We start from the raw sequence: 11,545 nt of genomic DNA on the forward strand, positions 1-11,545 counted from the left end.
CGGGTACCTTTTAACGTCTTGTCCAGGACTATAAACTATTATTAAACGCATGTTTTAAAAACAATAAAAGTTAAATACTTCCAAAAGTTTATAAAAGTCTTTTAGTAACTAATAGTAAACTGTATGTTAAGATTTTATTAATTTTTTAACAATATTTGATAAAATATTTCCATTAAAAAACAAAAACGAATTGAAAATCCAGCTTGCGTACATTGTCTAGTATCTATTAATTATAAAATTCTACCGAACCAATGGTCTACATAGGTTCAAAAATTTAAGAGAAACATTAAAAAAAAATTTAACAGTATGTACAACTGCTCTAATCAGGCATAACAAATAAATATTAAATTTCAATATTTTGAGATACTAATAATAATCTCGATATCGAGTCTCGAAGTAAGTTATCTTGAAATGGTTATTTGGTAAATATAAAGCTACTAAAATTAAAGTAGTAAATATATTAAATTTTTATTTAAGTTTATTAATAAATATCTTTCAAATACATTTTTTTGTTGAGTTTCTTTTTATCTGTCTTCTTTTTCTCTTGATAAAACTTTTTAATGATTACAGCGGAAACTTAAAAATAGTCTTATTTTAGAAAAAAAAAATGAATATAAACTATGTTTAAAATCAATGAAACAGCTTGAAACATTTTTAAAATACTTTGAAAATAAGCTTGAGAAAACAAAATAAAGTAAAAGGCAAAATCTAGAACAACCAAGTTAGAATACAAACTTTAAAGACAAAAAATCCGGACTCTGATAAAATATTACTAAAAGCAAATACAAAAAAAAAACATCAGAATTTGAAATTCATTTAAATAAAAGTTAATAAAATAAATAATTTTATCCTTAAAATTGATCATACAGCTTAAAACATAAGTTTAATTACTTTAAAAAACTAGTGTTGAAAACAGAATAAAACTAACAATGGTAAGGTATATACTTGAAGTTCAAACTTTTATAAACATTTTTTTTTCCTAAATGACAAAGATATCAAATATATACAAACGACCAAAATAATGCGATTATTTTGATAATAAAAGCTGCTATAGATACGTCATAAGAAAGTGCTATTTTTTAATGACGTCACAATGCACACCAACAAACTGTAGATTACTGCATCAGAATAGGTTAAGTTGCTCAACGTTGTCAAGTTAAGATCATACTTTTAGGGATCATTTCTAAAGTGTGTGTCTCACGAACGTTATTTAACAATGACGGTCAACCTCTCACGATGATGAATTGTAGAGCGGTTCTTCTGAGCAGGAAAATGACTTCAACTTGCTGAATGTCGTAATGACTGTTCCACTGTTGTCAAGGCAACAGTGGAGGGGAATCTCTCTTTCTGAGTGATCAACAGTAAGCCTAAAGTGGCGTTTTTATTAACCATATCTATAATTGATTGCTAATAAAGAAATGTTGTTACAATTATAAACTGCTTAATTGTAAAATTCAAAATAATTAATAAAAGTGATAAAGCAAATTTCTAAACTATCATCTTAAGTGTAAAAGCTTTGATATTTTTAAGCCGGTAGAAATAATATTTTAAGATTTTATATATTAAAATAGCAAGATACTTTAGATAATTAGATAAAATAAAATAACTTTAAAAAATTGTTAGTTAGGTTAAACATTAATATATTTTATAATATTCAGTTCCATTAGAAAAAATACAAAGAATTTTTTTTTGAAAATGTTTAAGTCAAAAGTTAATGCTGCTAGTAATAAAATAAATTACTTAAAACAAACTAAATTTTAACTATTGAAAACTTTATAAATGCACCTATTAGAATAAATTTTAAAATAAGTTTAAGTGTAGCTACAGCTTAATGCTCAAACTTTTTTTTAACTTAAAAATTCAAAATACAAATTACTAGATAGTTTCAAATGCAAACTAACCGTGTTTATATAAATGAAGTGAAAACTTTCTAATTAATGAAATTAAGATAAAAACTTATCAGGCAAAAAATAAGTTTAAGAAATAAAAGTTTTACATGATCAAAAATAGTTAAGCATACTTTTTAATCGAATATTTATTTTTCAATAATTAAGAAATATTTATTGCTAACTTATTGTGTTTAAATCCTTTACCTATACAAATACTTTACGATAGAGTTTTTTATAAGTATTTATTTTTACAAATTTTAGTTTTTACAATAAAGAACAAGATATTTGAGTTTAAGTAATGTTTTGCGTGTATCAAATACAGCTGCATTTTAAAAAAGAAACTTAATTGTTTAAAGTTTAAAAGTCTTTAATCAAAAAAATATTTCAACTTGTAATTTTTATTATACTTTTTCAAGTATTTGAAACCTAATTTTGTAAGGTAATTTTTTTAAATCCTGTATTCGCTCAAACGAATATTTTAATACATACTTTTAGTTTAAAGTTTTAGCAACAAAAGCTTGAAGCATTATACACAACAGTATCTAGTCTTCAAAAAGTGTTTTGTAAGGGATTTTTTACTTTATAGCAAATACTTAAAATGATGTGACGTAACAAAAAACCCTTTTGTTGAATAGCTTATCTGAAGCTCGATATCAAAAGTTTTGACATTTCTTTTTCAACTTGTTGTGTTAACTTTTGAGCTACACACGTTTAAAAGTTTTAAAGATGATGTTTCACCAACATTAAGCTATTGCTTCAACACCTTTTGTTGAAATATTGATTGTTGTTACAGCTTGTATTTGACCTTTTATGTACTTTATTAAGAATAATGTAATTACTTTTGACAAGCTTTGAGTCTTTTAAGGTTTTATAAGTTTTTTGTTAGCTTTTTTTTGATAATTTTTAAAATTTAAGCTTGACCGAATAGTATGTTTCAGTTATTCTAATGAAATATAATTAGTTGAATTTTTTTTCTTCTACAACTGTTACAAAACAGTCATAAATTTAAAGCTGTAAAAGTTACAAATGAGACGCGGTAACTTTAAAAAAATTTTTTTATGCTTTATTTGATTAACTTAATTCTTTAAACAATTGTTAAAGTTTTATCTTCTATTCTAGTACTTCGACTGTTATAAAGACAAACTTATAGTAGAAAATGTAATACAAAAAAAAATCACCAATGCTTTTAATTTAATGTTTACAAAATAATTTGTAAATTATGCAGCTCTTTACTAATGCACAGATAAAAGGTAAGTTTTTATTTTTTGTAGAAAATAAAAACTAAGTTTTTAATTGTCTTTATAAAATTTCAGCGTCGATCATTTTGTTAACAATAACAACATGAAAAACATTTTCAAGTACTTTAAGAGATAGTAGTTTTTATTTGCAGATTTCAAGTTTACATTTGAGTTAATGAAAACCTCCGATGGATTTTTAGATGTTAAAGACGTTAGAATGACTGTTCTTGGATTGGGGTTTAAGCCGATTAATAGTGAGCTTGATGTATGTTTTCAATAGGTGTGAATAGTTTTACCTTTTTTTCAAGTCTCAAACTTTGTAGTTTTGATGCAAATTTAACAAGGTCTAGTGTATACGTTTGTATTTTTTTTTTAGAAGTATCGAAAACTTAAATTTAAAACCGATCTTCAAGTTTAATTAAGTAGTATATTATTTTGTTGTTGTAGTGTTCGATAACTTTAATTAAATTATAGTTGCCAAATGAATTAATTTAAAAATACTTACTCACTTTAATGATATTTTTGTATAAGCAAAATAAATTTACAGGCTAGAGTTTGATAAATACTTTTAGTAGTAAAAACTTTATTTTAAGTTGATTTCGAGGCTTATAAAAAATAATTATTTAAACTTTAACTTTTTAATGTTTAGACTTTATATTTCTCGCTTAACTTCATTTATTCTATAAATAAATCATGCTACTAAGTAGGAGCTGTTTTTACAAATATCAAGAACTAACATTAGCACTCTCAATCTAAACTGGATAACTTAACAGTTTCTTAGAATATATAACTTAGAATAAATAGTATGCTAAATTTTTAGATGCATATAGACCTTTTGAAGCACAACAACATATACAAGCTAGACTTTAAAAGCTTTGTTGAATTGCTCGAAAAGTTTTACAAAACAGCGGTGAACATAGAAGACGAAATAGTTGAAGTTTTTGAGATGTTTGACAAGGTTCATAATTTTATACACAATAAAAAAAAACAACTTGTAAAAATTTGAATTAAAATCATTTTCACTACTTATACAAAAGTTCAAATTAAACATTAGTGAAATAGAAAAAAAATATCAGATAAATAAACTGAACTAGCTTCTAAGGAAACCTCTATTTTTTTTTATATTATATTGACACAAAGGAAAGAGACGGTGTACTGACAAGTGATGACTTCAGACACATGATGGACAACATTGGACAGGACAAACTGACCACTGAAGAAGTGGAAGAAATGCTGAAAGTTGCCGATGTCGACGGTGACGGGGAAATAACCTATCAAGGTACTTAATTTGAATTATTGTTGCAAATATACTCTAGTTTCACTTGGTAAAGTTTTTTCAATTTTTTTTTAACATAGTTCGGAATGATGTTAGTCGCGGGTCAAATTTTCGATAATAAATAATAATATGGGCCGCATTTTAAAAAATAACTGTAGTACCTTTCCTAATGTTATTACCTTAAACCGTATATGTGATAAAAAAAGCAATTATAATGCCTAAGTAATTTTTTAATTTAAAATTTAGAGACTATTTTAATATTTTTACCAGCAAAAAAGTTCTTTTTAATTTTTGATAAAGAATATTTTTAGATGCAAAGTATACCACAAACCGCAGATTTTTGCTTAGCGAACTGCAGTTTGCAGATCCTTAGTTTAGAATTTACAAAATAATATTATAAAATCTTACATTATAATCAAACAACAAAAGATTTAACTTATAAACTTAGTTTATAAACTTAATATAATATTTATTTACCTGTTTAAAGAAACTACGTTAAAGCTCTATTTAAGTTTTATACTTAAAAATTTTTAATAAAATGTTGTTGCTTCAAAAACCAGATAAACTTAAAAAATTGGAATCAAAGTGTGAGTGCATTTTCTTAATAATCAATTACGATAGTTTTGTGTTTCAAATTAAAAGTTGCTTTTTCTTGAAGTTTATACTTACTAACATAGGTAAAACATAGCTCAGAGTTTTTATTTATATAAACCGATAGAAAAGTTTTCTAGTAAAATAATGTATTTCTTAATTTTGATATTTCAACTAAAAATTTTGTTTCAAATAATTTTTTTTTTATTAAAGTGAATAGTAAAAAAATAAAAAAAAGAAAAGCTGAATAATACTTAAAAAATTCATAATTCATGTTTTATTCAAGCTTTTAATCAACTATTTTAAACTAATGTGTGTACATTGAACAATTACCGTTCTTAAATTAGGTAGCAGTATAAATTAAATTAAAACTTGTTGCACATTTATTATTTATAACCACTTAATTATTTTATTATGTAACTATTCAAAAAATTAATTTTTTATCTAAAAAAATAGAAAACAACTTTTATCTACAAAAGGAATAGTTTACCCTTATTTTTGCAACAAATTAAATTTTTGTATATTGTTAAAGTTTAATAGCTAAAGTTGTTTACAGAAATATTAATTTTTCAGAGTTCCGAAGAATGATGCTTTGAAACAGAAAAAAAATACAGATGATTATAACACTAAATATTTGTAAATAATACTTAGTTTGTTTCCGTTTTGAAAAAATTTATTATCATTTAATGTAAATTACAGTTTTAATTTTGATAAATGTTTATTTTACAAGAAAATTTCAAGTTAAATCTAAAAAATATATTAATAATTTATCTTATAACTAAATAAGCAAGTTTATTCAAAAATTATTTTATGTAGAACAGAAGATTTTTTTTTTAACTTAAAAAACTAACTTAACACAAAAAATAATGACTCATATTATAAAGTACAACTTTATGACAAAGTACATTTTGTGATTAAACGAGCTACTTGATAGAAAATAATAAATGAAGTAGAAAAACAAAATAATTTTTCAAACTACGAACATAGTTGTTTACTTATAATCAGGTACAAATAAGATAACATTCTTAAAGTCTTGTAAAAGTTTAATATATTTTTCTATTTGTCGTCAGAAATATACAGTATAAACGAAACATGAAAGTACAAAAAGTTTATCACTCAAATCAACAACATTTGTACTATAAAAGTGATCAATAAGTGTAATAAATAATCGATGTAAACAAATTATTACACTAAACTTAAAAACAAACTTAGAAACAAAATGATTAACTCAAGTACATAAAGAAACTTTATTCTTAATTTGTTTTTGTTCAAACAATTCTGTTTTTTTTTAATTAAAAAAAGCTTCAAGTTTTTGTTGCTGAAATATAATTTAATATATTCTAATTACAAAAAAATTATCGAGTACCTAGATTTAAAATTATTACAACTTAAGATTTAATTTAGTTTAAAACTAATAATACTTTTATGATCAGTTTCTACTATACGTTTCTGACGACAAGTAGGTAAATAGATTAAATTGTTACAAAAGTTTAAGAATTTTGTTTTATTTGTACTGAAATGAAGTATATTTTGTTTTAATAAAAACAACTTTATCCAACAACTAATCACTATTTAAGTAAAACAAAAAGTGGTTTATATAACCAATAAACAACAGTTTTAATTTTTGAAGCTAATCAGTCTGAAAAATATATTTCGTTTGTTAAACTTTTTTGATAAATATTTAATTTGAAAATCGAGATTTAAACAAACGAAAGATCTCCTTAAGTATTTAGTTTTTAGAAATGACACATATATATTTAAACATTATTTATCATTTTAAACAATTTTGGTTTTAAAATTACCAAAAGCTGTTTAAGTCTTCTCTGAAAAAGACAGACCACCTGCAATGCATAGTATTCATCCTAATTATTAAGTAGAAACTAAGTGATCTATACTTGAGACTTTTAACTCTTCAATTTGTAGTTATTTAGATAAACTTTATCGTGATTTATAACATCAATTTAAATTGGTCAACGTAGATTTAATGGTCATAGCATCAACTAAGGGTCAGTAGCCTTATATAAAAAACGGGCAAAAAAAGTAGGTCGCGGTTTGCAGTTTTTAGAAATACTTTTTTTTAACAGTAAAAAGTATATTAAATTAAAAATGTGATAAAAATACAGTATTAAAGAACTAGTAAATGATATGTTTAATAAATTAAGCTAAATTTTTGAAGAATGTCTGATTAGTAAGATTGTGGTAGTAAAAAAATACTATTTTTTTGTAAATACTAATAGAAATAACTGGCAACAACTTTGAAATATCAAAACTTCAATTGTCCATATCTGAATAGTCGTTCACCGCAAACAAAAATAGCTACTTAACAAAATTCTAAACTAAGTAACTTTAATCTATTATTAGCTGAAAACTTAAAAGGTAATTATGTACAAAATCTTTTTCTAAGTTTTTATTAATTCGAAATTTAAACAAATTTTAAAATCGTTGAAAATTATTTCAATCTTAGTTCCATATAACTTTTCTATTTTTTCGGGGGAATTTTTAACTAAAATCCATCGTAAATTAAATTCAGAAGCATTATATGTTCCGTGGGCATCTTTTGGTCCAGTCAAGCAGAAGTTAGGAGTTTTAACGGGTATGGTGAAGCGTTTCACCTGACTTTGTTCTCTTTGCTTTCTTGAAGGCGAGTTGAAAACACTTCAAAACACTTTCCTTTCCCTTGGTTATCCAGGTAACTTAGTTTCGAAAGTTATAACAAGAGCTGAAGTTCAACAGCTTTAAAAATGATTGGCCCTCAGAAGTGTCCGGTATACTTAAAACTTCCTTACCTTGAAAATATTTCTGAGAGGTTTTCTAAGAAAATTTCAGAGGAAATAAACCAAGTTTTCAGCTCTGTTCACTTAAGAACAGTTTTGTATACTGATCGACCTCTAAGTGGAATTTACAAAGATGTTTCTCCCACCCATGAAAAAAGTAACATCATCTATAAATTTAGTTGTCACTGTGGTAGTGACTACGTGGGAAAAACATCTCAAAGGTTTCATGTAAGAATCGATCAGCATGTTCCGAAAGTCTTGAAAACCTTGTTTGATGGCCGTTCTGAGAAACCAACGAAAAAATAGTTCTCGGCGATTGGGCAACATTTGTTGGACAATCCTGAGTGTGTTAAAAATTATAAAAAGGACAATTTTTCAGTCTTAGTAAGAGGGGAGAACTATTTTCAATTGCATATTTTTGGAAGCCTTATGTATTCAATCTTTAAGGCTTAGTTTATGTAAGCAGAAAAAGTTCGTACACCAAACTAGACTTTTCAAATCTTTGTATTAGTAATTTTAAAGTAATTAGTTTCTTGTTAAATTTTAATTTTAAATAAAGTTTTAATTTTAATTTTTTTCGCTTGTTTATTTAGATTGTTTTAATTCTAACGAGTTTTATTAGTATACCAAATTTATTTAGCACAAGCACGTTTTTAATTTTTAACATTTGATTATTACGTCATTTTATATCTTGAAACTTAAAACTTCAGTATGATTTTATTTCAATTTGTTTTTATTCCAATTCAGTAAGGAACTATTTCTGATGAGCCTTACCACGAAAGTACTAAAATAAATTTAAAGAAAATGAAATGTACTCTGTTATATTTTTTAAACAAGTTATGCACCGGAAAAAAGCTGTTCAAATATAATTTTTCAAAAAATAATTGTTTTAGCAAATGCTAAAAGTTCAGTGTCTTTTATTTTAGCCAAAATAGTTTTTTTTATGCTTTATTTTTGTACAAATAAATTAGTTTAAAAGCTTGAAATTAATTAAATAACATTAACTCTCCATTACTGTTAACACTAAAGTAAATTCATAGTATTTACTATTTTTTTTAATAAACTTAGGTACTAATTCTAACTTTATAGCGTTTCACAACTTTAAATCAATAACAGTATAACCAAAGCTAGTGTTTTGTATTTTACTTTAACGAGATTTGTTTACCTCTACTTTTTAAATTAGTGTAAATATTTTAGCATAAGTTAATGTTTTTTTAAGTGTATTTAAAGCAAATTAATTATGTTTTAAGTTTTTTAAACTACATTATATAAAGATTTTTTTCTTAGTATTGTGTTTTTTATAATATTCTCAGGTAATATTTAACTTTATTTTCTTTTACTCATTAAAAAAAATAAATGATACAACTTTTTTTAAGGTAAAATTTCACAAGTTTGAATAAAACATAAATAAGATTTTTTATATGCCTTATTAAGTAAAATTTTCTATTTTAGAACATATTAAAATTAAAGTAGATCTTTCAATACTAATAAACTATTATCATCTTTACGAAACAACTGTAAAGCTAAAGCAGAAAAGCAACACTGATAACAATTCTATATTTGATCAAGAGAATTTAGAAAACTTATAAACTTCTTGGGAAAAGAAAACTAGGCTCCTTCAATTTCGCACGAGCCTAAATGTTGCCCTGTAACGCAATCGTCAATTTCGAACATCTCACTTACTGGGTTGGCGAACACACATTTCTCCCGCCCATCCTGCCTATAGTTTTTCAAATTCTTAACTGAAAACAGGGTGTTTTCCTGGTCCAGGTCGAAAAAATTCCCATCGTCATAAAACTGCCATTTGTCTGACACTCCATAGTTTTTTAGTCCCACCCAGACGCCTTCGTCGAAATCATTTTGCGATTTCATCGTTTTAGTTATTTGCCTAAGATAAAAAGTGACGTCACCAAATAAATAAAGTTGTTTGTGATCAAGGTTTTCAAAAACTGTGTCATGGTTTTAAAAGAAGCTTTTAGGAACTAGTAGTTGGCACTGAGGTTATGAAAATAGCAGGAGTAAATTTATAAACAGTTTTGGTTGCATATTATTAAAATGTTTTTCGTTGAGGAGTTTAGTATTTGAAGTTTAGAATAAACTTTATTTCCATTTTAAAATATAAATTACTGTTTTATTATTTAATGCTACTAAACCTTTGCATTTAAATTAAAACATTAAAAAAAACTAACAGATTTATAAAACTATTTTGTTGAAATAAAATTGGTCCTTGCTCTATTATAAGTTTATTACTTTATTTTAAACATAAAAAATAAACAAACAAATTTCTCTTGTACATAGTATTATAACATATATAATAAAGCAAAATTCAACACAAATATATGATAGTATATATTAAAACGCATAATAACATAATTTTAAGTAATTTTAGTAAATGAGTTAAAATATTAAATTAAGAAAAGTTTAATTTAAGCTTAACATTTTTAGCAAAAATAATTTAATATATTCACTGCTTTTAAAAGGGCATTTGATTAAAAAATATCAAATATTTGTTTCATATTTATAAAATCAGTAAGTTTCTGTTAAACCTTTACATTATTAAAAATAAGTTCAGCAATATAAAAAATAACTTAAAAGTTAAACTAACTCATAACGACTCAATCCATCTTTGCCTAGATTATTCTTTAAAAAGCGTCCATTTTCTATGGAACATAATTCGATAAATGAGTTGTAATGGTTTGACGGCGATAAAATTTTTAGCTTGAATTGTTTCACTGTTAAAAATATTAGTTGTTTTTTAAATCAAATTGTTGATTTAAACATTGTACACATTTGTAACGTTTTATGATACCTAACTCATTTTCAACCTAATAAACCACTAGACATACTTCTTATATTACCTTACGACTTCAGCTTATACTTTTTAAACAGAACGTAAACTTTAATGGATTTCTTGTTTATACTGAAATATTTAAGTGTAATAACTTTAGGCAATCATAAAAAAATCAATTTTAAAAGACCTATTTTCAAAGGTTTAATTAAATAGTTTTTTTATACTTCAAATTCGAATTATACTTGTACTTTTAATTTCACAAAATCATATGTTTTTACTATTTAAGAAAAATTTGAAAACAAATGCTAACAAAGTATCAGAGCTCTCAAATAGCAGTAATTGCTTAAAACAAATTAATATGATAATCTGAGTAATTAAAAACTCAAACATGCCCTTTCTATTTTACACAAGCAGATCATACTCGCTTTGCTATAAGTTTTTAATTTTTTTTAGATGTAACAAAAAAAAACATTATTTGAATCACCTAAAAAATATAAAAAACTATTTTAAACCTAATTTAACTTTAAACAAACCATCATGGTGGCTGCTGGAATTCACTGCGATTATAACCACGATCACACCAATAGCAATTGCAGAAGCTACTGCGAATTTTTTCTTACTTTTGCTAGTAGACTCTACCATCGCGCTATTTAAAACATCCCAACTGATATTCTCGTCAACAAAAAACTTGTATATTAAAGGTAAAAAAAAATAGCGCGTCATACGAGAGATATGATATTGTCTTCATGTACTGATAAAAGTAGTTTAAACTTATGAAAATCGTTTTTAAAGTACATTTCAAAATATAAGTTTTTCTTTATGCTACATGTATCAATTGTACGCTTAAGTTAAAAAACATATAGTTATAAAGTAAAAAAAAGCCAAGCATATGATGCCTTAAAACTACGGAAAAAGAATTTTAAAAATCTTAAACAATTTTGTTAAAACAATAATTTTTGGTAATAAATTTGCACGATTTACTTAAA

The 11,545-nt window shown here is 24.6% G+C and overlaps 1 protein-coding gene and 1 non-coding gene across 2 annotated transcripts; both read left to right on the forward strand.

Annotated features, from left to right (window-relative positions):
• Window positions 1-1,158: 1,158 nt before the first annotated feature.
• Window positions 1,159-1,356, forward strand: LOC145845289 (small nucleolar RNA U3). Its single transcript, XR_014370333.1, has one exon. It is a non-coding gene; the product is annotated as a small nucleolar RNA U3 (small nucleolar RNA).
• Window positions 1,357-3,013: 1,657 nt separating this feature from the next.
• LOC145844602 (uncharacterized) lies at window positions 3,014-5,931 on the forward strand. Its single transcript, XM_082952000.1, has 5 exons — window positions 3,014-3,139; window positions 3,280-3,392; window positions 3,948-4,085; window positions 4,268-4,406; window positions 5,568-5,931. The coding sequence occupies exons 1-5, from the start codon at window positions 3,109-3,111 to the stop codon at window positions 5,588-5,590; spliced, it is 444 nt and encodes a 147-aa protein (XP_082808126.1). The 5' UTR covers window positions 3,014-3,108; the 3' UTR covers window positions 5,591-5,931.
• Window positions 5,932-11,545: the final 5,614 nt, after the last annotated feature.

Source organism: Thalia democratica, chromosome 9, assembly GCF_965202585.1.
Source record: "Thalia democratica chromosome 9, ktThaDemo2.hap1.1, whole genome shotgun sequence".
NCBI lineage: Eukaryota > Metazoa > Chordata > Thaliacea > Salpida > Salpidae > Thalia > Thalia democratica.